The sequence below is a fragment of the Protomyctophum bolini genome (assembly GCF_963924005.1).
Source record: "Protomyctophum bolini genome assembly, chromosome: 9".
In the NCBI taxonomy this organism is placed as follows: Eukaryota; Metazoa; Chordata; class Actinopteri; order Myctophiformes; family Myctophidae; genus Protomyctophum; species Protomyctophum bolini.
In genome coordinates this window covers 40,108,132-40,134,562 of record NC_137870.1, presented here as the reverse complement: position 1 = coordinate 40,134,562, position 26,431 = coordinate 40,108,132, and the positions used below count along the sequence as shown (strand labels likewise).

The window sequence follows — 26,431 nt, the reverse complement described above, 5'->3', positions numbered from 1 at the left end:
GATGTAAAACCAAGTGTCCATGTATAAATCAAAGCCTATCTCAAAGATAGTGACAGTTTTTCAAATTTCATTAATGAAGGGTATTTGTAATATCTTTTTTTATAATTCAAATGTTTTATTTGTTTTTCAAAATTGTACAAGATCTAGGTTCAGTACAAAGCGGCATCAACATTATAAACCTTACAAATAGCCAGTCCAAGAAATTTAACAGTTTAAATAAAATAAAAATAAAAACAAATAAAATTAATGTTCATATACAATACATCCCGCAAATTCATCCCATGTCTCTTTCATTTTGCTGTCTGCATTTACCCTGCCCAACATCATATGATGTTGTTTTGATCATTTCTTCATTCCATTCTTTAAGCCCAGGTGTTCTGCAGGGGACCTTCCAACAGTATTCCGGCAGCGGTAACAAGTCCAACCTTTATGACAGTGAAAAGATTTTTAGATATGCCAGGGACAGCAGTTCTGTCCCCTAATTGACATAGCCACGGATCTATTCTCTGGGCAATGTGAATTTCTCAAGGAATTCCAGTACCCTACATCAGAAAGGGTATACCATGCAACATATATATTTGGAATCTCTTGTAGTAAATTGACATTGTGATCAAACCAGTCTGCAGTGCTGTGTTTATACATTCTTGTCCTGTACTCCTCTGAACTTGTCTGACAAGGTCCACCAGAGACTCATGTCTGGCAATGTCCAGTCCTTTATAGTGGCTGCAACCATTTAAGATGATTTCTCTCTCTCTCTCTCTCTCTCTCTCTCTCTCTCTCTCTCTCTCTCTCTCTCTCTCTCTCTCACACAACACACACACACACGAAGGGCAGCACAGTGATGTGATTAGAGGGTTGATTAAGGAGGACATGGTATCAGGGTCAGTATCAACTGACTGTCATCTGAAACTAGAGCTGGTTTGCTAGTGAAAGAAGTAGGCTACACGAATGCACAATGGATGGATTTTGTAGGATATAGTTAATTTAGATTTGTAGATGTTTGGGGGTGAATTTTTCCCTTCCAGACCAGGACCTATAGAGAATCTTTTAGCCTGTTACGTATATACTTCTGCCAGGAAGTGGAGAGATGGCAGAATATAATGTTTTGGTGGGATTTTAAAGAGACATTTGAGATTTCACCGCAAACTGCAGTGGTTGTAAAAGGGGGTGAAGTGGCCCTTTTAATAAGCCTTCAGACAACAGGCCATCCTAACATTTTATAGGTTGTTGAAGAAAGAACTAAATGACATCGCATGGATGCACCTGGGACATATCCTCAGTGATGTATCCCTAGGTGTTTCGGGGTCTCACAACATGTGAGGCAGACGGGGTGATCAAGTCCCGACTTACGTCCCAGTAGCTACCCTTGATCAGACCCACTAGGGAAAGACCATGAAGGGCCACACAATCCGCCGCTCCCGAAGTACTCTGCCAGGACTGGGAGGTAGACCAATCTGGCGCATGGAAGGACTAGGTTCTGTGGGTTGACTCCTGTCCGGGCCCCTCCTACATACGTCTCACCAGGTCCACTCCTGCTCTCACCTGGTCCAGGACCTGTGCATTGCACCAGACTTCTATCAGTAGTGGTGGATTATATTCCTATGAGTCACCATGAATAGAATACAAAAAAAAAAAGGTGGCGATCTGAGCACTCAAAAAAAGTTCTCCTCTCCTCATTTTTTTTTTGAGTGCTCGGATCGTCGCCTTTTCTTCAGCATTTTATAGTCCCTTTGATCTTTGAAGCACCAGCCTATTCTTTTTTAAACTTTTCTGCACCTCCATGAGCACCTAAGTTGATTTTCTTTTTTCATTGTTTACACTCCAGTTGGGGCTGTATATTATAGAAGCAGCATGGTAGCCCCACTGTGAAATACCAAGGAGTTATCAGGATATGTCCAGGAATGTGACAAGGTCCAGTTGAGTGAGTGAGGGGGCAGAGGAAGAGAGGGGTGACAGCGGTGTGTTATAGAACGAGGCAAATGGATTGGAGTGTAGAGACCCAAGGCGGTACTCTTGTGCTCTTATCACTCTGTGAAGCACAGGACATGCCAACCCAGAGGGTTTTAATAGTAAGCCTCATCCAGAACTCCAGTGTCAATCTGGTGAGCTAGATAATGATGTTTTAGACTCGAGCCTGGCAGAGGATGTGTGTACCGTACGCATGCCTGTATGCATTTGTTAGGTTACGCTTGAGTAGAATTATGCCATGCTACGACACAACGTTGTAGCCCAGATCTCTGTTTAAGTCTGTCTCCTTCCTGGTTGCTATAAATAGTTCTATACTGTATGTCTGGCCAGAGCTAAGGAGGACACAAATGATGTATACCGGGGGGGAAGGGAAAGTCGTGGTTGTGAGTCGTCCTCTCTCACACAAATCCATAGGCCTCTGGGTATATTAGGCAGTCCAAGAGAACCGCTTGAGTGGAAAAAAGCCTAAATCATGTGTTGATGTAGGCAGTATTTAAAGCTATGGGGGGGGAAATACCTTTTATTGTTGCCAAGAAACATCGATTACAAAGACGCTAATGATTTACAGTAGAATTACAATAGGTCCTCAATTGTGTTGCTATAGGAACGCACAACAAACAAGTCAATTTTATTTATGCCGTTATATTCAGTCTGGGAGTTCTTCTGTGTCTTTGGCATTTTCAGTTCAAACTGGTTGTTTTTTGTTTTTTTTTCGTAAAAAGAAAGCTTTGAAAAATAAACGATCTTCCTTCTCACTCTCTTTCTCATCCCTTTGATCATCTGAAAACCTATTTTGTTCAAAAGTCAAAGTCATAGTATCATAGTATAGTCATTGGAGTTCGGACACGGAGTTCGGATACAGAGTTTGCACGTGGAGTGCGTGTGTGCGCGCGTGCTGCAGTTGTCAATGGGCCTGTGTGTGTTAGGCTGCTCAACAGTGACACCTCCGGTCAACCACCGGTATTGCCGGGACTCAAGCGGACATCCATTACATTGAGACATACGAACAAGACATTGGTGCGGTTAAGCGCCACTCAAAAAGAAAGAAAGAAACAATTTACCAAAATATGACACAGTTGAAATCACTGATACTGTAAAGGTCATTAAAATCTTAATGGTGATGTTTTAACATAGTTTTCTTTGCTTTCTTGTGAAGCATTGTTTTGACTGCAAAAACTGTAGATTCCAATGCTACAGTGTCATCCTGTGGCCAGAGGTATACTGTGCCCAAGTGGAAATGGCAATATGAATGTCATCAGAGCAGCCCAGCTAGGTCATGCCAGCCAGATCAGACTCTCCTGGTGGTGATATATGATCTGGGAAAACAGGAAGCCAGAGAGAGGACTTTCTGGCAGAAGCTCACGTACCCTCTCCCGTCAGTGTTTAATTTATGCAGCAAGCCTATAAAACAAGTATTAATTCAGCCAGTCTGAAATAACTTAGGTTAGAGAAGTTGTCGCTATAGTAGTTAACATTGACCCGAGCGTAGAACATCCTAATGTAATTGTGTCTCAGTGCTGGTTATTTATTGACTGTACCACTGCACCCAGTCTTAACCCATCAGTGTCTAGAGGGGGGGGGGGGGCTCTGCAGGTGAACAATGACCCCTCTCATACGTCTACCAGGTGTTTAATAACAACCAATGGGAACCAGGGCTGGCGCCATCATATCAATTAGCAGAGACGCCTTTCAGCACCCTGACTGACACACACACACACCCCAGCCCACACACATGCAGCCATACACTACATGCACGTGTGTGTGTGTGTGTGTGTGTGTGTGTGTGTGTGTGTGTGTGTGTGTGTGTGTGTGTGTGTGTGCGCGCTACCGATGATGTGCAAGTTGGTACCTTGCATGGTTTCCTCCACCATCGGTGTATGTATGCGTGTGTGAATGTAATGCACAATCTATGTAATGCACTTTGGATAAAAGCACTATATAAATGCACCATTTACCATTTATTTATTTATTTTTACTCACTTGCTCGCTCACTCACTCACTCACATTCCACCACACACACACACACACACACACACACACACACACACACACACACACACACACACACACACACACACACACACACACACACACACACACACACACACACACACACACACACACAAAGTCACACACACACCTCTGTCACTCATGCATGCACTCGGTCATGCTCAGACATGGATAGTAGGAGTCCTTTGTTATATGCTAACCATGATAACCTTTTATTGTCAGGATTGATTGGTTTAACCTTTCTTTCTAAAAGTAGTCTTTATGAAAAGGCGGAGTAGTTGAGGCATAATACTGCTCTCTGCACTTTCCCAACCATTCCCTTTTTTTTTAGCTAGAGACAATTTTCAGCCAAAACTATTTGGATAGTTTCCATTAGAAGTGATTTAACTGTGGTTTCATAATAAGCTGTTTGCAACACTCATCAAATTATCTGCCATTCCTGACAAAATACAAAATCCCCATCCTGTTTTTCCCGTATTTACACTGTGTGCCTGTTTTCAGTTATGCCACAAAATGTAAGAAATGGAAAGGAAATTCAATTAAATGGATATTACATTCACATCCTCTCAGTAATGTCCCTCTTAATGTGGACTATTACATCTGAATAACTTAGAACAAGGATAGCTGGTTAATCTTTAGCATGCACTCACTCAAACCCAACCCAGTGTATCTTTGAGTTGTGTGTGTCTAAAACTGATGGATGTGGTTTAGGTTTATGTGTGCAATGCATGCACAGGGTGTGTGTGTGTGTGTGTGTGTGTGTGTGTGTGTGTGTGTGTGTGTGTGTGTGTGTGTGTGTGTGTGTGTGTGTGTGTGTGTGTGTGTGTGTGTGTGTGTGTGTGTGTGTGTGTGTGTGTGTGTGTGTGTGTGTGTGTGTGTGTGTGTGTGTGTGTGTGTGTGTGTGTGTGTGCAAGCACATGTATATCACGCCTCCTCAGGCAGGGGATCAATTCACTTTCATTTAATTTTAATTCCGAAAGTGAACCTTTGTCCAAACACTGCCACTGAACATTATTTTGGCTTGAAAGGTTCTTGCATCCATCCTGCAAAGATTGCGATTTGGTTTTAATTAAAGAAGCATAGGCAGTCCAATGTTCTTACAGGGAAGCACAGGATTATAAGACGCTGTTGGTAGTCGGTCCTGGGCCAACCGAAGCGCACGTGAGCCAAGAAACTGCTAACTGCACAGCAAGATGTCCCGCTTTCTCAGATTGTGTTAACTTTCACACCAGTTGAAACAGTTAATCAAAGTAATCAGTTGAATCTATATACCCGTATAATTGTTTTTTTAATTCCTTGATTCTTTTTAAATAAATTAATCGATTTTCAAAAATCTGTTCTGTAATAATTGCACGACACTGTTGTACCACAAAAAAATCGAACAGGGCTTAATGAACTCAGACTAATGAAGTTTGTACAAAATCAATTAGAATTTGTTGGTGTCGGTTTGTTGATATTCAACAACAAAAAACAACTAAACTACTAAACAATCAAATTGCTTGCTTCATGATTATTTATTCAGTCGAAAAAGTCAACGATGGAACAATCGTCTCTAAGAAAATAATCGGCAGGTCCAGCCCTGTTACTTGTTGACGTCATCATCATCATCGGCCGTGACTCCTATCCGAGTATGACTGTCCTCCTTATTGGTCCTTGTGGGTCGTCAGGTGGCGATGGAGGCCCATTCTGGACCCGATTATACCCTGGTGCAGTGTGGACAGGGGAATGTAGTGGTGGGTTTGGGTTGGACCGTTTTATTGGATGGTTTATTGGATGCTCTCTCCTTCCTGAGTCTGCGCTTGTCCCGTGCAGCATGGCGGAGGTCGTCATCGTATTTTGCGGCACCCTCACGGACAAGGTTTCTCCAGGTCGTCCCGTCTGTTGCCTTGTCTTCCCAAGCTTTGAGGTCAATGTGGCACTTCTTTAGGTTTGTTTTAATATATTATACCTCTTCTCTTGACCTCCCGGGGCCCTGTTACTTGTTGATGTACACATTGTACAGCATACATGCATGTTACTTCATTAATGTGGCCCTCAGGTTAATATCAGAATACTGATATATTATTGATTTCAGCTGTTACAATTCCAAACATGACCAGATTTAATTACGTCAGTCTAAATTAGTAGCTTAACGAGAGGTATTACAATGTTATTGTCTTTTTTTATGTCCAATGTATATTTATATTTAGTTCATAAAGTTAACATAGCTATAATTAAAGGCATTTGGTAGCTGATCTACAAGCTCAAAACACGTCGCAGTGTGACGCGTTTTGAGCTTGTAGATCAGCTAATTTTCCTACGACAGTAATATGCAATGTGGGCCCTCTGGAGTGGGTGTGGAACTATAGTGGCCCCTCTCCATCGTCAAAGTTTCCCACTCCTGATGTACTAGTGTATACCTTCTGATACCATCTCTTCTGATCTGGCCATAAATGAGCAAGTACAGTCCGGTGCTGACATCCTGAGCTCTGTGCCCCATCAGCAGACTGTTGTTCCGTCTAGACGTCTCCAGCCACTGCTCTGGCACAGCCAACAAAGGTGTTCATTCAAGCTGCTTTTCTTGGGTTACCTCGCTCGCAAGAGTCTCATTATCCCCTGCAAAGTGGCACTGCTGTTTGTGTGTATACTACTATATATACTGTATCTGGTACAGTGTGTTTGCATTGACCATGTGCACACTGCATCCATCTTGCCATCAGAGTTTGGAACTAAGCACTTCAGCTTCAGCTTTCAGCAAAGCAACGTCCTGCTGCCTCCTGCATTATGTGCAAATTCAAAACGGGTGGTACGCACTACGCAGGGACGTTCATTGATATCCAACAAGCACTTCCAAACTCAAACGCAAAAAAATAATCACCTGCAAGGACCGAAAGTAGCTCATAAGTTTGCCTACAGTGGATTTGTGTGAAACAAATGCACATAGAAAGAGGATAAAAGCTTTTCGTGCTGTTGTTTTAATACAATCAGACTTTTCTGTTTGGATGTAATGGGATGTCAACGGGAAATTGCACCTATAGTTACCACCCTGCCATTGACTTGTACTGTATGTCAAGACGGCCACGGTGTGCATATTATGGTCAATTGGTGTTAATTAGGGGTCATTCAGACGTTCGAAAAAAGGTTATTTGTCTCGTCACAAATCTTTTTCCTGATTGAACTGTGGGCTTTACACTGAAGTATCGATCGTTTTCTTAGCGATTATTCTATTGATTACTTTCTAGTTGTTTTATGCTTGATCCGGGGGCTTCAACTGATTGTGAACCAGGGACCACAACCCTGACTATAAGAATCAACCTGGGGATCACCGTTGCAAGTCTGCAGGTGTAAAAAATACTTTTTGTTAAATGTATCCATCAAATGTAATAGGCAAATGTGTAGCGGAAAAGTATCACTGCACGATACTACGCACAACAGATATATCAGTCCCGGGCACATTTCGTAATACTAATGACTCAATCAGGCGTTGCACTTCCCCTGAGATTCAAACATTCCTTTTCTGTGGAATCTTTTGACCTCCAACTTTCCAGTAAATGACATACATTGACATAACAATAATAATAAAAAGAAAAGGATTATTGATTTTTTTTGTTTTGTTATAGTCATTTGAATCGAATAGTTCAATTCAATTTAGTGTTGCATCCTTGTCTACTGGGGTGGAGGGTGGTGACATGCTGACATGCTGACATGACAATACGCACAGACTGAGCAAATGTGATTGCATTACAGACATCACACGTAATTGAAATCTGTTTGCCCGAGCCTATAGCGAGTTAACAACTTGGAACAGTATTATTTTGCCTTTGCCGAATGAATGAATTAATGAATGAATGAATGAATGAATCTACACTGTACCACTCTTTAATGAACAGGTTAAAAGGTTGATTGTGTGCGTGTGAGCGTGTGTGTGCGCGTGCGTGCGTGCATGCGCAAGCGTGCGTTAGTTACTGCAGTATGATAGTGTTGCAGGACAGTGATTAATCCTCTTTGGTGGATGACAGTAATTTCTTTCTAATGAGAAAAGTGTAAAAGGGAATAATAATTGAGGTCAGTAGCTGGCTTGGGACTGTTCCCTGAAGCTGTAGGCCGTTATCACATCCATGGCCTAATGAGTCAGAGGAGGGCAAATGTGAGCCCTTGGCTGTCCATAGCGCAGGCCTTGGATGTTCGAAAACCTGCTGAAATCTTGCAACCGAAAATGCTTCCATGCTATTGTATTGTGACAACTTGCATGCTTCCTCCGAAAAAGGCCAAATCAAACTGAATCTCTGCAAGCCATGCATTCCTGTCCTTAATTATGTGACGTGACTGACGTCATCACGGAAAGTGGATCAGTAGCAGTTTCCCCCTCGTTCAACAACTATTGATTGAGTCAAAAGAATATAAACGGCACTCGGCACATAATTGGTGTTAAAACACGTCGGGCCCGATCTTCCGTCAGAGGCACTAAATCTGTCATTTGGGGATTTAGCATTGCGTAATTTAGCACAGCCTTCCCCCGTAAAAATTGCTATCTTGTGCCACCGTCTAAATCCCTACAACACCTCCGCTACCCATTACATTATGCATCGATGCGTGTGGTTTGTGCGTTACAATAATTAAACCAATCACCTTGGCCACATGCCATTGCCGTTAGGAGAAGACTGCGCAATCCATTATACATCCTTTCACCCTCGAAAACACTGAATTCAAATAAATCATTAGAAAATGCGTGTGTCTGTGTTTGCCTTGCAGTGGGAGCTGCTGTGGTCCCTGATCTTGCTCTTTACGTTCTGTCTGCTGCTCGTCTGGTTCTACTTCTGGTGGGAGGCCCACAATGACTACAATGAGTTTAACTGGTGAGTATCCTCATAGAAAAAAATGAAATAGTTTGTTTGAGCCGTGTGTGTCGACGTGAGGGCGGACGTGCGCCAGAAGTGCGGAAGCCACGCGGTCACTCAAGTGACCACTGGCCAATCACTAGCGCGTCTTCTCCGGGACTTATCAGACCCGAATGTCTGCTCTGACGCATGCGGAAGCTTCTGTGAAACACTAGTCTCGCGTTGCCAGACTGTTGCCTCCGCAATAGTTGTCTGGCTACGTGAGACTAGTGAAACACCCACGCGGAAGCTTGGCTCTCACTTTTGCACATACTCCCCCAGAGCCTAAGGAGGAGTCTACCTTTCTATGTCTATGAGAATCCCACCTGTGGAGGTGTGCTGAAGTGACCGTTATCCCGTTCAGACCTGAAGTAGTAGAATCAGTAGTTCTCGGACTTCTTCGTACCAAGGACCCCCACAGTGACATGTATTTGGCCCGCAGACCCCCCATATGAAAATGTTTTGTTCCAGCGACCCCCCTTTGGCAATGGTAGCCTGTTATAATATGACAATGGCAAGAAATCTCGTCATTGACAGGCAATGAGGTTTTCAGAAAAATATAGCAACATACGTTTTTCAGAAAACACCTAATAGCTCATTGACTTATAGCCCCGCGATGCTTTCTTCTAACTTTCGTTTAACTTTTATGTCTGTTTAAGTACAGTGAATTATGAAATCTAAATCCAACCCTGTTTTGTCACCTTGTTCTTTTTCCATCATAATGCTGCCATTCTCTCTATCAAACAAATAGTTTGCAGATTCTGTTCCACATTTGACGTGTCATCATAGACCATGTTTGTTATATCTTCTCACGTTATTGTTTCAGCTGCAAATAAACAGACTCTGTATCCATAACATATTTCCCTGTATTTACCACATATTTACCCCTCAGAGGATAATCCTTCCGCCGCCTTAATCTGACTATTACCAGTCTAGCCCTCAGCAGATTACGGCCCACACAGTGTTACATAAAATACATGTCTTGTTTTATAGCACCCAGATGGGGTGGGGGGGGTTCAGTTGCCTCTCACAGCGTTCGTTAATGTTCCCGTTGGTAGTTTTTATGTATTTTATTTTCACTAGACATTTTTTGCCTTTATTAATGGTGCCATTGGATAACTAATATGTACAGAGAGCTTAGGGGGATGACATTAAGCAAATACTGGCACACATACTGGCATGGGCGTATGATGTGGTAACTAACCGCTATCGCGCCTTAGCCCAGGGGTTACACGCTGTCAGCCGGCTTAGTATTATTTCCTGTTATATTGTATTGTTTGTGATATGGATCTTCCTGGGTCTGAAGTAAAGATTGATTGATACCCCTCGTTCGAGTGCCTTGCATCCCCTGTTGTACATAATACAAAAGACTAAAATGCAGGATGGTGGATACTGTGACTGGGTGGTATTCACCATCCACCAGCGATATGATATAAAATATATCCTGGTATTTTGGACAAATAACTCTATCAATATTGTGACGATATTATTGTATTGTGATGATATTTGTGTTTGAAAGTATGAAATAGGGTCTAAGTGATTAAAACCAGGAGAAGACATGTGCCCATCATATGTGACACTATTCTGAATCCCAGATAATATCTAGTCTCCAATCTCCATAGTCACAATATAAAAATGTAATCGATATATTGTCCAGCCTTATGTTTTGACCATCTCTTACAGTATGGAAAATACTTCCTCAGGTATAGTTTGATGCTTACCATAGTTGTGAATAATTATATGAACCACGCACAGTTCTATTTGTGTGACCTTTGAATCAACAGGGAGAAAACTGCTCCAGCCCAGTGCCCACAAGTGCACAGCTGGGTTTCAACCCTAATTCGTTCATTTGGGGCCAATTAATGCTGTGCCTAGAGGGGGGGGGAAATTGGCTATATTAATGGTAATATAAATATTCTGCGTAATTTCATTACTCATTTCATCATTCATCATTAATTCATCATTGCATTAATCTCACATACTCGCACTGTCCTTTTAATGGATAAATGAACACTGAGGATTTCACTGTGTAGGAAGAGGAAAGAGCTAATGTATAGATGGAACATCTATCTATAAATGCTGTTCGCCCCACCAACTTCAAATTCGACACAGTCCGGCGTTTCACACCCCCACAGGGAGTGCAGTGCAGTCAAGAACCAGCACAAAAGGCTCTGCCCAGAGGCTCTGGACAGGGCCCAAATTAGCCAATTGATCACACCTGTCCAGCCAAGGCTCTGCCATGAGCCAATTGATTCCCATGGCAACCCCAGCCTTATTCCCCACACCTGCAATTTGATTACTTAGTCCATTAGTCAGTCCACTTTTCACAGTCAGTTTGCACTCTTCAGACATTCTCCACAAATTCTCCACAGACGTTTACCACTGCACAAGGATTTAATACAGTACACAGACAGACAGTTAAAACGGGCGCTATGATATAACATACTAGGCATACTATAGGATATGGTATGTATTCCCGATTTTCATTGTTCTCATCTTGCATCGTTCCCAAGTAGGCCGGTGCACAAAGGGCACAGGTCTAGTTACACTAGAAACGTCACAGTATACACTGAAGGCGTTTCTAATTCCTGCCTGGATTCAATTTTATTTATTTTTTAAATAAATGTTTTCGGTTTTTCTTTTTATTTGAAAGTGTACAGTAAGCTGACAGGAAATGGGGAGAGAGACATGGGTCGTCGGGATCGGGCCGGCTTAGTATTATTTCCTGTTGTATTGTATTGTTTGTGATATGGATCTTCCTGGGTCTGAAATAAAGATTGATTGATATCCCTGGTTTGAGTGCCTTGCATCCCCATGTTGTACATAATACAAAAGACTAAAATGCAGGATGGTGAATACTGGCTACGTTAAAAAGGTTGAATCCAAGCCCGGGCCGGCCTAGTCGTCCGGGCACCTAGGCTGCTGACATTGATTGCCAAAGACGTCCTATCGTCCTACGTCCTATCGATTCCAACGCTCCTGTACCAAAGACGTATAAGCCTATCAGTCCCACTGTTGTCTCCCACGACAACCAAGCGCAAAGCTCAGGGGTCGGTTCTACTGCCGCCCCTCCCTGTTCTCTCCTTTGGGAGGTTGAACCGCTGTTCTCGCGCTCTTAACGCCATCATCTTGTAACATCCTCTGCTGTTGCAGCATCCTTGTTGGCCAGGAGATCCTGGTGAACTGACCCAGCAGCTTGTTGTCTGCCTTGGTCGCGTAAGAGGGTGTTAAGGGGTTAGTCACAGGCTGCCACGACCCACCATTCACTCCCTGTCGGAGGTGAAGGCCACGTCCAGGACGGAGGGGGTGGTCTATACGCTCCTTCCACGTTCTCCAGCACCGTGGCCTGTTTCCCCCTCCATGACGCCCACGACGGAGTTGGTGTAGATAGTCTTTTTCTTATTGCTGCATTCCATGGACCCTCTTATTGCTGCATATATATATATATATATATATATCATCACCATGTCAGTCATGTTCAGCTATAGTTCGTTCTTGTCAGTTGCTTTGGCAGACAGAAACGTGGAGCCTGTACACTTGACAGTTTATAGATGACTTGGCCGCTCTTTGACAGTTTGTCAGATTCTGAAAGAAAGTAAAAAGCAAGTATTGGATTTTCTTTCTGCAATTATTAGCCACTTGAGGATTATTTATATTGCAGTTGTACTGCAGCGTCACATGCCGGAAATGCTAGATCTATACAAACTCATACTCTACACACCGTGTCGTGATGTGACACTTTGTGAGCTTGTAGATCTGCATTTTTTTTTTTTAAAGAGAACAGAACATTTTCCGATTTTTGAAAAATCTCACTTTGAAATAGTTTTAAAAGGAAGGCATATGAGAGAACAATGTAAAGGGAAAATATTAATATTTCCAAAATTATTATATGTCCAAGCCCACGTCAAAACTGTTCCTGTGTGTGTGGGGAGGAAGGGTAGAATGTTTAGGCCCACAAAGATGCAAAATTATATTATACTATATATCTGATTGACTTTTTTACCACTTAAATGGTACAAAAGATGGGTTTCTCCAGATACTGTAGGGTAAATTGCAGATCACCGATCGAGTCATTTGGAGTGAATATCGACCGATCACCAATCGGTGGCCGATTGATCGGAGCATCTCTAACCGTGAATATAGAACACGCTAAGAACAACTTCTCATTCCACGAGAGACCAAATTATTGATTAATCGATTTGACCCGTTATATCGAGATGATTGAGCATTTCGGTGTTCATGTTTGTTGTTTATGCCACAACAACAGTACAGCTTTATGAAATGATGAAACTCTCTTACGTTATGAAGGCAGGTGGACTGGGGCAGAGAAAGACAGAAAACAGAAAAACACGCGCTATGTCCAACCAGGGAAACTCCCCCCACATGTCAGGTGTAAAGGAGCAACTTGGACACTCAGGCATGAAGGAAGCATGAGTTCAAGTCCTTTGCTCTCCCCTTGTCCCCCCTATATGGGGTCTAGGTTGGTGGAGGGTGTGTAGAGCCCAGGATCACATTAGATGATTGACACAGGGGTGAAAAATGGGTTACAAAATCGTGGGATAAAAATATATATTTAAAAGAAAGACAGAAAAAAAGACAGCGTACTTTGCAGTATATTTTATAACACGCGCACACACACACACACACACACACACACACACACACACACACACACACACACACACACACAGATCCCTCAAGGTCTCCCTCTCTCTCTCTCGCTCTCTCTCTCTGTGTGTCTCTACCCCCCCCATCCCACATATCTGGTGCTCCTCCACCCACCACCCCTGCTGTCAGCGCACCATGGTCAATGTCACCCATTTCCTCCTCCTTGCCGGTCTTGTTTTATTGGCCCCCCCTTCCTCTATCGCTCTTTTTTTTGCCTTTCCCGCTATTCTGCCGAACCAATTTTCTTTCTCCCTTCTCTATCAAATTACGCTGTTTATTCCTGTGTGCCTCTCTCTTTCACATGTTGTATTGGTAGCTGTGTTTCACTCCTCTGCGTACTTTATGTGACTCTGGTGCTGTAGCAGCAGTGAGTTTCCCTAACCTTCCTGTCTTCCTTATCCCATTTTGGGCGGGAACCCCTTTTGGTGTTTTAAACATTATGTTATAATTTAGCTATTGACAAATAGCAGATCTACAAGCTCTACAAGCTTGTAGGTCTGCTATTTTAGAAAAATCAGAAAACTGGAGTTTTTTTTATTTTTTTATATTTTTATTTTTAGGTCAGGCATAAATGTGTTAAGTGACCTCGATGTTCTGCAGCAGTGAGTTTATCTAACCTCCCTGTCTTCCTTACGTGACCTCGATGTTCCTCAGCAGTGAGTTTCCCCTAACCTTCCTGTCCTTTTTATGTGACCCCGGTGTTCCGCAGCAGTGAGTTTCCTCCGCGGTAAATCTCAGTTGACACTTCTTTAGTGACCCCACTGAGGTTTTGGCATCTTCAGGAAGCCTTGGATCTCAGACAGTTCAGAGATTCAGAGAGTACACCAATGCTAAGACCGTAGAGCACGCCTTCATATTGCGGTGCGGGATATGAGGTTTTTTCTTTGAAGTCAGCATAGTTTTTTTTTTTTTTTTTGCGGGTGTTCTCGCCGCTGGCTGTGCTATATAGCAACTACATTGACTTTAGATTTCCCCAGACTTATTGGTAGGGATCTTCGATAGCCTGCTGGCTACGCTAGGCTAGATTATGGCTACTGGCCAGAAAGTGACCTGATCTTCCCCATGTCTTCCTGCATAGTAACAGCGAAGTTTTTCACTCTGTGTAAAAGTGTAAAAAAAAGGTATTGAACCAAATGGAACATTTTAGTAATATTGGTCCATTTGGTTCAATACTACATGTATTGTATACATGTAATAATTTATTACATGGGCCATTTTGGTCAATTGTCACACGCCTTTTGGTGTTTTAAGCATAATGTTATGCTTTAGCTATTGAAAAATAGCAGATCTAGAAGCTCATAAGCGTGGCACCGAGTGCTGCCCTATGAGCTTGTAGATCTTCTATTTTTTTTTTAATCGTGAAAACGTGCATAGTTTTGAACATATATTCTTTCACAGAGAACATTTTTAATTCAAATCTTTGCTTCTGGGAGGTCCCTTAAACAACATATTTTGAGATGGGGGGTCGGCGGCCAATTCCATATATTATTTAGGGTCCTTGACATGAAATAGTTTGACAACAACTGATATAGGAGTTTTCATAAAACTGTCTTGATTTAGAAGTCAAGACAGTTTTATGTTTAGTTTTATTTCTAAATGGGTTTTAACCTTAGAGTATAATATGAATAGAGAAGACACCCGAGTTCTCCTTCCATCCACTTGCATTAAGTTGCTCAAAAGCGCATGAGGCGATTTCACTCCTCCTTCCGTGTAGGAACAGAGTGCATTCTGGGATGGATTTGCCTCAAACACATATGAAACATTCGTTCACGTGTCATGGCCTCAAACACATGAACGTGCGCAATGATAGTCAACGGACCAGCGCTGGCTCGAGCTGCAATGACAAATTCGGCCACTATGTCCATTTCGCCTCAGGGTTTCCTCCGGGTGCCTTCTCTATTCATATATACTCTAAGGTTTTAACAGAGGCTTTTATTGTGTGCTCCCTGTAAATAAGGCTTTGCAATGAGGCAACACTGTTTGTTCAGAAGAGAGAGTCGTCAGTGTTTTGCCACCTGTCAATTACCATAACTACTATGACATAATTTCCTGGCCATCTCTTTGGCCTAACACCGGTCTGTGACTACCAAAGCTACCAGCTTTGCATTCATCTGGTTGGCTTTATTGTGGCAGTGAAGCATTAAGATGAAGGGAGATATTTGGGAGTCTGACAGAATCCGATGCTTTATGTTCCAGACAGTTAAGTTCTGAAAGATCTGACCGCTTTAGATGTCTGCGAACCCCAATTCTTTTTTTATTTTTTTATCGTTTGCCTCCTCTGGGGACACAACCTTTGGGTTGGCTCCTCCCCTTTTCAGATCGATACATCCGGGTGTTCCTGTGTTTATTCCTACTAACAACAACATGTTTAAGGCACTAGTGCTAACAGAGATTAGCTGATGATGATGATGATGATGTATGATGCTCAAAGTGGGCTCAGGGGAGCGCCAGGGGTCCTTGGGGAGGCTTCAGGGGGTCCCCAGCTAAATGTGTTAATATAGAAATCTGTTTAACCACCTTCTATTTGGGGTTTCGGCTATATTTCGGCTATTTGAAAACAGACGATCACAACGTGTCAACAATGCAGGCTTGTAGAACAGCTATTTTCGAAAACCGTGCAAAAAATAAATAATTAACAATACAAATTTTGTATGGGGTAGAGATAGAGATATAGAGATATACTTTATTAGTCTCCCGAGGAAGAAATTTGTCTTAGACAAAGGGCTCGCATGCAAGCGTAGTCCTAGTCCATGTCGCCACAGTGCAGCGCCAAAATACATCTTTCTTGCATCCCTGGCACAAAATATTTTCAGATGGGGTTCACGGGCAAAATAGATAGATCAGTGGTTTTCAACCAGTGGCCTGGGGACCACCGTTGGCCCTTGAGGGGGTTCCAGGTGGTCCCCTAAATGATGAAGATTTGGCAACCTTAATGGTCCTTAGAGATCATGGAAATGAATCATGGTCTAACCTCAGTAAAACTATGCCTTCCCGGGAGCCAATCAGAAACATGGTGAGGCGGGTCTACCCTAGAACGTTGGTGGGATTCATAATCACGCGTCCTTGACGTGAAAATGGTATTGAGAAGCACTGGTGTTGAGGATATTGAACGCCTCTCTCCCGTTCCTCTCCTCCAGGGTCCTGTACAGCCGCTCGGGGGAGTGGAGCGACGGCACCGTCCCCATCCTGGCCACCACCGCTGCTGGCTTCACCTACATAGCATTTTTAATGGTTAGTCCTTCTCATCAGATATTCACCGACAACTTAATCACCACACCAAACAAACAAAGACATGAAAGGCTGTGTGTGTGTGTGTGTGTGTGTGTGTGTGTGTGTGTGTGTGTGTGTGTGTGTGTGTGTGTGTGCGTGTGTGCGCGTGTGCGTGCATCATGTATATGTATTCAAACGATGTTCTGTGTGTTCTTCTTGCATGTGTATTTCAGATTTTAGCACTTTGCCACGTAGCAGCTGGGCAACAATTGAACCTACACTGGCTCCACAAGGTGCGTGTGCACGCTGTGCACTTGTGTTGTGTTGGGAGGGTTTGTGTGTGTATATATATATATATATATATATATAAAATAACTGTTAACTGAAAGAAAAAGAAAAATTAGGCTTTTGCAAAAGGAAACCGATAGATAACTGAAACTGTTTTGGCTATTTTACAATAATCATGAAATTGCTATTTTTGCCATTTTTATGACCTAAACCTAGACAAACAAATCGCTTTAAAAACAAATCAGAACTCAACTGAAATTGAAAACAAAAAAACTCGGCTATAATAAAGCTCAAAATGCAGAACTACATTAACTTGGTGTTTATGTTCTTACCTCTTTGTGCGTGCCTGCATGCCTGCGTGTGTGTGTGTGTGTGTGTGTGTGTGTGTGTGTGTGTGTGTGTGTGTGTGTGTGTGTGTGTGTGTGCGCACAATTGTGTGCTTTACTTGTAAGCAAGTGAACTTGTGAACTCGGAGCGCTCGGTTCAGTTCATGTCGACCCAGACGAGTGGTGAAGGTTCCAGTAACTGACGCGTTCTGTGATGCTGTTGTTCAGCCACACAAAACTATGAAGCCTTTGGGGGGTGGCTGGGTGTTCTGTGTTTGTGTGATTGTATGTGTCAAACGCTGTGCGTGTGTGCATGTGTGCTGTGTACACAGGCCTGTGTAATGTGTCAGACTCTGTGTGTGTGTGTGTGTGTGTACCAAGGTTTCCATTAGCCGGTTACCGGCCACTGACCCATGAAATGTTTAATTGGCCATTAATTATACAGACATCACGGGCCACTGTGACCGATTGGGAAATTGCTGTTATTGGGTTATTTTGACATTTAAGCCTATGATAACCAATTAAAGTTGTGATGATTTGACTTAATGTCAGTGTGGTTTAATTCCCACAGCCTGCTATGGGCTGCAGAACTTTGAGAGAGAGAGAGATCAGTCTATCCGTTGTATGACGGTGGTGCTTGTCAAAAAATGTCAGACCTACAAGCTCGCAGCGCGTCACAAAGCGGTGCGCTGTGCGCTAGTAGGTCTTCTATTTTCGTCTCCTCCTAATCAGCGCTGTCTACGGGTCTCCTTGGTTCACTCGGGTGTTCTAAACCGAGTGCAGAGGTAATAGAATCTGAACCAACCCGGATCCAATTAACCATAATGAAACGGGGGACCCAAACTTGTATGGGCCGTGGATGTTATACAAGCAAGCACAGTGACCGCAAAAACGGTTAAGGTGGAATACATTGCAGGCCAAGTAGTCAACCTTCTTTGCGCCATCATGGCATAATATTGACAATGAAAAACAAAACAAAAGCTTTAGGTTTTTGCATATTAAGGTTGAATGAGATTAAAAGCCCAACATATATTTAAGCAATATTACACGAGAGGAGGGTGGTTTGTCATTAATGCACGCCTGCGATGCTGCAGGAACAAGCCCCGCAGGGCGAGTTTCCGAATTAATTGTTTCTTTGTCCGAAAAATATATGTCGCGGTGGCTGGCCCGAAAAATCACGCACGTGTGTTTAATTCTCTCTGTGTCTTTGTGTGTACACAGGTAGGTGTTGTGGGCGCACTCTTCACCACTGTGGGCGGAGTGATCTCTGTCAGCCAAACGTGGGGGGAGGAGTGGGACATTGTCCCCATATCCCTGCAGGTAAATACATAACAACACAGGGAAGGAAGCACCAGTATGAAGGCTTGTGCCAGTAAAAAATACAGCATATCAGCTGAACCCAAACACCCCCCCCCCTGAAATACGTTGTCTTAATGGTAAATGGTGCATTTATCCAAGGCGCTTCACATAGATTGTGCATATTTACATTCACCCGTTCACACACACACCGATGGTGGAGGAAACCATGCAAGGCACCAACCTGCACATCGGGAGCAATTAGGGGTTCAGAATCTTGCTCAAGGACACTTCGACACTAACTCTGGGGGAGCCCGGGTTTCAACTGGGAACCTTGCGGTTACCGTCACTCTGCCACTGCTGCCCCCCCCCCCCCCCCAGTCTCACTTTATATAATAACTTGTTTACAGGCTGTGTTAAATATCCTAAATAGACACATTCTATTTTTGTATAGACCTCTTAACAGAGATTGGCGTCATACATTTTGAGATATTCAGGTCACATTGCATTGATTTCCGCTGTGTTTCCATTGTGGCTTTTGTCAAAGTTTAGGTATCCGATTTTGGTATTGTAAGATACTGTCCAAAATAGAAACTCTATTTTAGGCCATAGCACCATAGCACCCCAAACTTTGTTTAGAAGTGTCTACCTTGGCTAAAACGGGCGTGGCACACAGTAGAGCATACTCTGTAGTAGTATACTGTGACTATGTTTAGCCTCTTTCCCATCTCTGTCCTCGCTCCTTTGGTTTGTTTCTTCGTCTGTCTGAATGCCCTATTCCAGTGGTTCTCAAAGTTACGGGGGTCCGTGGCCTAATGCATACCAAACTGGGTGTCCCCAAATAAAATGGTTTGAGAACTTATTCTAGCTTTTATTTCTCTCATACTCTCTCTCTCTCTCTCTCTTTGTCTCTCAAGGCCACAGGACCTTTTCTCCAAATAGGGGCCCTAGCTGCAGTCACAGCACTGTCTTGGATCGTGGCTGGGCAGGTGGCCCGTGCAGAGAAGACAAGTAAGTCCCAATTCCCTTTGTTTCCTAACGCAACAACACACTGAGCTAAATATTGACACGCACGCACGCACGCACGCACGCACGCACGCACGCACGCACACACACACACACACACACACACACACACACACACACACACACACACACACACACACACTATAAGTAAAGTCTTATCTACGTTTATTTCCCGTCCGTCACACAAACCAGTGCACACAAACATCCAGAGAAAGGGACTCCTGTCTGATTATGGAACTGTTCCACCTCAACGGTCCAGAGTAGACGCACGCACAGCGAGGATGGCGAGGCTGGTGAATGATTAACGTCGTGTACATAAAGAGTAGGACCTCCACCAGGGCGACGGAGATAGTGAACATTCCGATGGTGTCATGTGACGCGTTGCCAACAGTCCCCCGCGCAAGGGTGCTTTCTTCCTCCCCACATTATCCCAGAGCATACATGGGCAACTGGGGGCCACATGCAGCCCCCACCTTCACTCCCAATATATGCCCAGTGTCCATATAAGGAGCTGGCCTGTTCTGACATCATTCTGACGTCTGCATTGGACTCCATATTTGGGCATGCCTGACTCCATATTATGGGCATAAAAGGGACACAGACATAATATCTGGGTGGGGAATGCATTTCCAGCTTGCAATCGTTCCAAGTAGGCCAGTGCCCAACGGGCACCACTGTAGAGGCCCCACGGGCACCACTCATGACGCGCTTTATTTACTTCAGTCTAAATTCGTAGCTTAATGAGTAGTATTCAAATGTTATTGTCTTTTTGAGTGGTGCAACCACTCCAAGGAACAGCAATGTCCGTCCTAAGCTATGTGACTATGTTTAGAGTACCAGTAGGGGCAAAAGTGGCTTATTATTGTATTTAGTAGCATTTGAATTGCCTATAATGTGCTCCAGTCTCGATCTCTCGATCCCTCAAGGAATGCTGCTTGCTTGTCATATCTGTAACAGAAGGCTGTGCTAGCCAAGGTGAAAAGAGGTCTTTGCTGCGTTTCTCTCTGCTCAGCGTCTTTGCTCTCATGCAGGCTTGAGACGTGTGTGTGTGCGTGTGCGTGCGTGTGTGTGTGTGTGTGTGTGTGTGTGTGTGTGTGTGTGTGTGTGTGTGTGTGTGTGTGGGGTATGCAAATGATTGTTGCATACAAGTCTGTGTTTGCCTGTCAGTATGTGCGTGCGCTTTTAGTCTCCTGTCTGTAATAGGAGTTGTCCCTGACACATTCAACCTAGCCCTATGACCTTGAAACACATACCCTCTCCTGTGCATGTGTGAGAGAGTGCATGCACACAAAAAGCTCCATCCTCACACACGTACACGGCTGTGGGGGAAGGGGACAGTACGTAATGCATCCCTTACCTCTGAGGTCAGTGCTTTACCATTCTGTGTGACCACAAACAACCCAGAAGTCCCATAAACACACAATTGACATTCTAAAATGGAAAGTAAACAGTATCACCAATGTTGATATTAGTGAGTCCACAGTGGTTAAGACTCTTGACCAGTGAGTGATCTTTGAACGGATTCCCCAGCTAAATTACTTCATATTATAGTATCATATAATCAGTTTTACAATCTTGAAATAGAATGTGAAAAAAATTGAATGTTTTTGAAGCATTTTAACAACACTAATATTGTACGGGGTCCTGGGCACAAAATATTTTCAGATGGGGGTCCGCGGCCAAATTAATCTGGGGTGTCCTTGACATGAAAAGGTTTGAGAACCAGTGACTCTAGACCAACTGTTTCGATGGTGCTTTCTTCATGTGCCATTCCTATTGTAGGCTATCGTCTCTGTCGGGTGTCCAAAACTGTTACTTTTCAGGATTCAAATAAAAAAATCTACAGTACAAGTGATTTTTTTGTGCAAATATGGAAAGCACCTATGGAAAGCACCTCAATGGCCTTTATTTTTGGTGGTTGTAATATTTTCCTGTCTCTTACCCTCATTTTTTCAAACGCGTCGTCTGTCTGTCTCTTTCCAGGGTTTCAGGTGATGCTTTTATTGCTGTACCTGAGCGTGCTACTAGGTCTCTATATGGTCCCTCTGTCCATCACCTCCCCCTGCATCATGGACCCCACCGACCTCAAAGGGCGGCCGGATGTCATCGGACACCAGGGAGCTCCCATGGTGAGTCAGCAAACCAACCTATACAGTATATGGCCTTACTCCCAGAACCCAACTCACCCCTGCCCGTTTTGATAGGCTGGAATGATCAAAATCGCTCTCAAAGAGAAAATTACGGGCGGCTGCAATTCGCAACTGGCCTCCGTAAAAAAAAGATAGTCAGTCCCGTCCCGTCCCCCCCATTGAAAATGGAGGACCCTGATGTAAACAACTTTTAGTGCTTTTCCTGGTTATATCCTCAGTAGCAACTTTTGTATTGACCTGTGTTTTCATTACTTGCGCAAGCAGAGCGCGCAAGTAATCGTTTCGCTTGGTCTCTTCGAAGTGAAGACAAGTTTTCTTCAACGGTAAATCTGTGCCTGGTTTGCTGGGACTAGTTACAACATTACGTCATCCTTGAGAGAGTACATGGTGTGTATATGACGTAATGTTACAAGTTACAAGTTACAAGTTACAACATTACGTCATATACACACCATGTACTCTCTCAAGGATGACGTAATGTTGTAACTAGTCCCAGCAAACCAGGCACAGATTTACCGTTGAAGAAAACTTGTCTTCACTTTTTGGAACCAAGTAACCAAAGTATACTGCTAATCAAATTACAACTACATACTCTGTATGTAGTTGTAACTAGAACAACTACATACAGTCTGTGCCTGGTTTGCTGGGACTAGTTACAAGTTACAAGTTACAACATTACGTCATATACACACCATGTACTCTGGTCCCAGTTCACAACGATGACGTAATGTTGTAACTGGTCCCAGCAAACCAGGCACAAACCTACGGTTGAAAAAAACTTGGCTTCACTTTTTGGAACCAAGTAACCACAGTATACTGCTAATCAAATTACAACTACATACTCTGTATGTAGTTGTAATGTGATTTGTAATTTGTAAATCTGTGCCTGGTCTGCTGGGACCAGACTACACAGATGACCATATCTCTTACGTCATCACTGAGAGCTAGTCATACATATACACACCGTGTACTCTGGTCCCAGCTCTCAAAGATGACGTAATGTGGTATCTGCTGGGACCAGATTATACAGATGACCATTTCTCTTATGTCATCACTGAGAGCTAGTCATACATATACACACCATGTACTCTGGTCCCAGCTTTCAACGATGACGTAATGTGGTAACTGGTCCCAGCAAACCAGGCACAGACTTACCGTTGAAAGCCCACGGTATCTGGTGTATAACTAGAACAACTAGAACAACTGTTGTAACTAGAACAGTTCTCAACGATGACGTAATGTTGTAACTGGTCCCAGCAAACCAGGCACAAACCTACGGTTGAAAAAAACTTGGCTTCACTTTTTGGAACCAAGTAACCACAGTATACTGCTAATCAAATTACAACTACATACTCTGTATGTAGTTACTTGAGTTGTGTATTACTCTGATCATGATTTAGTATTAATATCACTATAGTACAAAATGAAATACATTTAAAACAATTGACAATTTACAATAAGTAATAAAATAATTATACTGTATAATATATTTTAATTCAGTTTATATACCTTTTTTTTCATCACATATCAATGATTCATTTTTCTGTAAAAAAGTAGTTAGGTAGCAAATAGTTACACGTAATGATTATACATTTCAAACGTTCCTTCACAGAGATACTGAGATGTGATAGTTTCCAGCGGTCGAAAGTACTTGCGCGCTCTGCTTGCGCACTAGTAGGCCATTTATGGCCTACTAGTGTGCAACAAGCAAGTATGCACTCGGCAGAGTGCAGTTCTAGTTTGAACTGTAACCTTCTTCTTCTACATACTGTGAATACAATCAATCAATCAAATGGGCTGCTCACCGATGAAGAGGGTGTCAAACACAACGTTAATCGTTTTTGACAGGCAGAAACCACTCATCTGCATATTCAATAATATGTGGTTTCCACCCGGCAGAGACGACATGACAGTGAGTCAATCGGCCTCAGTCCAAAATGGGTTAACCACTTAAGTCCTGCATTATACACTATTATTATACTACATTGTTACAGTACTTTCTTCTGAACGGTAACAGTTTTGGGACATGGTTTTCACCAGACGGTGATGAATGATATGGGTCTTATCTCTGCCAGGGCATGGGGCATGTGGTAATTAGGGATGTCCCAATCAGGTTTTTTTGCTCCCGATCCGATTATTTGATTTTGAGACTTATCATAATAGTACAATATCCAAAATCACAGACAATGGCCAGGCTAATATCATGATATGGATATAATATTGATACTAGGGATGTCCCGATCACTTTTTTTTTTTGCTCCAAATCCGATTCCGATCATTTGAAAATGACGTGATCGGCCCCCGATTCCGCTCACATCGGTACAACCCTAGTTGTAATCATTGAACTGTGCGGGACATGGAGCTCCTTACACCAGTACCGTTCTGTGTTCACCAAGCCACCAAGCTTTGTTAGGAACGCAACGTCTAACCTTGGCATAGGTTAGTGTAGCTCTTTTCTCGTCTTCAATAAACGTTTTGACACTTAAGCTACTACCTTCTTCTACCCTGGTGGGTTTCCATGTCGAGGACTCCCAAATGAATGATGTATTTGGCCACTGTTGTTTCAGGGACCCCCCCCCCCCCCCCCCCAGAAGCAAAGATTTGAGTTAACACGGAGCCCACCAGAACCGTAGTAACCGTAGGATAAAATGTATCGTCTAGCCTGCCCAGAACCGTAGGCTACTTTTCCAGGGTTTATATTCTTTAATCAATGTTTTGATCCGATCGAATCGTTAGCTGCCGCTCGTTATAACAGTCAAAGTGGGACAGTGGCCGCATTTTGAAGATGCGCGCAGCCTCTTGCACTCTTATGTGCTGCTTTCAAAAGGCCTGTATCTCCAAATTGGCGCAATGAATGTCGTTTCTGGCGAAAACAAGGTTTTTCAACGGCCGACAGCATGCGCTGTGATACTCGCGGTCGGGTATTTTCACCACCGACCGAGAGTACAACAACCGGTCAAGTCACCACACACAGCATTTCATCATTGTAACATCCGGTTACGGATATTTGGCTCTTCAAAATAAGGGTTGCGCGCGATAAAACCTTGGCAATGCGATGATAGATAGATTAATTAATCCTGGCGGTCAAACGGCGCTGTGAAAGCATAATATTCAAAGATTTGTGCCACATTTTCACGGTTTTGTCTAAAGAAATAGCAGCTGCTATTTTTCAGCTACAGCTAAAGTTTAAAAAGAATGGTTAAAGTGGTTAAACGCTAAAGCGACGCAGATGCGTTCCTGTCCTAAATGGGTTTAACGCCATGCTTCAACCACAGCTACAGTACAGTACAGTACAGTACAGTACAGTACAGTACAGTACAGTACAGTACAGTACAGTACAGTACAGTACAGTACAGTACAGTACAGTACACGGGGAACTCTCCAGTCTAATTTGTAACGTCATCATGCAGCCTTCATAGCGAGCAGCAGTACATTTATGCTGGCCTCATGGGATTTATTTTATTTCATTCATTCTTCGCCTCTACTACTCCCTTATTGACCTGGGGGGGATGCAGGGAGGGATCGTTTCGCTGTGGATGTGAGCGGGCTGACGGCTGACGTATGCCATAGCTCAGGCATATACAGTAGTCTTTTAAGCTCTCTCGCTTCGCTCTCCCGGGAGCGAAAGACGGAGAGCGAGGGAGAAAGAGGCGGGAGACTTTCTATATTGAGCTATCTAACACATTAGGGGGGCCTTCAAGGCAGAGTGGTTCCCAGAGTGGGGTACTGAAACAGCATATTTTCAGATGGGGGGTCGGCGGGCCGGCGGGCCAATTACATATAATTTATTGGGGTCCTTGACATGTAAATGTTTGAGAACGACTGACATGGAAACAGGATCTTCAGAAAACTGTCATGATTTTAGAAGGCATTTGTATAGAATCTTTTCTCAGGTCTAAATGGGTTGAACATTTGTTTTCTAATTTATGGATTCTTATTTTATTTATTCGAAAAAAATAACTTTTAATTTGGCATGAATTCATGCAAACTTTTGCTATTTTGGTGATGTTTTTTGAAAATGTTTTGAAATTATAATAATGAAAAACAAAATGTAGGAAGCCAAAAAAATCAAGGGACCCATGACAATGTGTCCGCGATCCACAGATGGGTCCCGACCCACTGTTTGGGAAACGGTGCTTTAAGGAACACGGTATATTTGTTATCCCGTGGCTGTATAAACCTTGCGCATCCTCGTTTGTTTTCTGAATTTACATTAAGCCATTTTGTTTACCATAACGCATAAAGCAGTTGGCTTCTCTATATCGAGAGTCAAATGTGCCATATAGGAAAGCAGTTGACAGGCATGTCTGATTCATGTGGTTGGTTTGCGCGCTGCACACGTTGCAGCTTTCAGGATGTGCTGATTTATGAATCCAGTTTAATTTTACTCTATTCATGAATGTTTACCGTGTGAAGGATTAACGGTATTTGGCATAGCATGCCACTTATTATTACGTAACTATTGGGAAAGAACTGAGAGTGAATTCACACACATGGCAGGCGTGCGCGTGCACACACACACACACACACACACACACACACATGCACAGGCCCTTTCCATTTAGTTGACGGATGTGATCGATCGACATACCAGTGTCTAATCTTAGGTGTGGCTCTACAAGGCTATGAGAAC

At 43.2% G+C, this 26,431-nt stretch overlaps 1 protein-coding gene across 6 annotated transcripts in view; it reads left to right on the top strand.

The window, feature by feature from the left end:
- Positions 1-26,431, top strand: part of gdpd5b (glycerophosphodiester phosphodiesterase domain containing 5b) — an 87,168-nt gene that overhangs the window by 41,243 nt on the left and 19,494 nt on the right. For all 6 annotated transcript variants that reach the window (XR_013964614.1, XR_013964615.1, XR_013964616.1 and 3 more), the window contains exons 3-8: positions 8,710-8,813; positions 16,640-16,733; positions 16,946-17,005; positions 18,548-18,646; positions 19,540-19,633; positions 21,632-21,777. Coding sequence is in view for 3 of the 6 variants with exons in the window: in XM_080772353.1 (XP_080628479.1) it covers positions 8,710-8,813; positions 16,640-16,733; positions 16,946-17,005; positions 18,548-18,646; positions 19,540-19,633; positions 21,632-21,777 (597 nt within the window). In the remaining 3 variants the exon portion in view is untranslated. The remainder of the gene's footprint in view (positions 1-8,709; positions 8,814-16,639; positions 16,734-16,945; positions 17,006-18,547; positions 18,647-19,539; positions 19,634-21,631; positions 21,778-26,431) is intronic.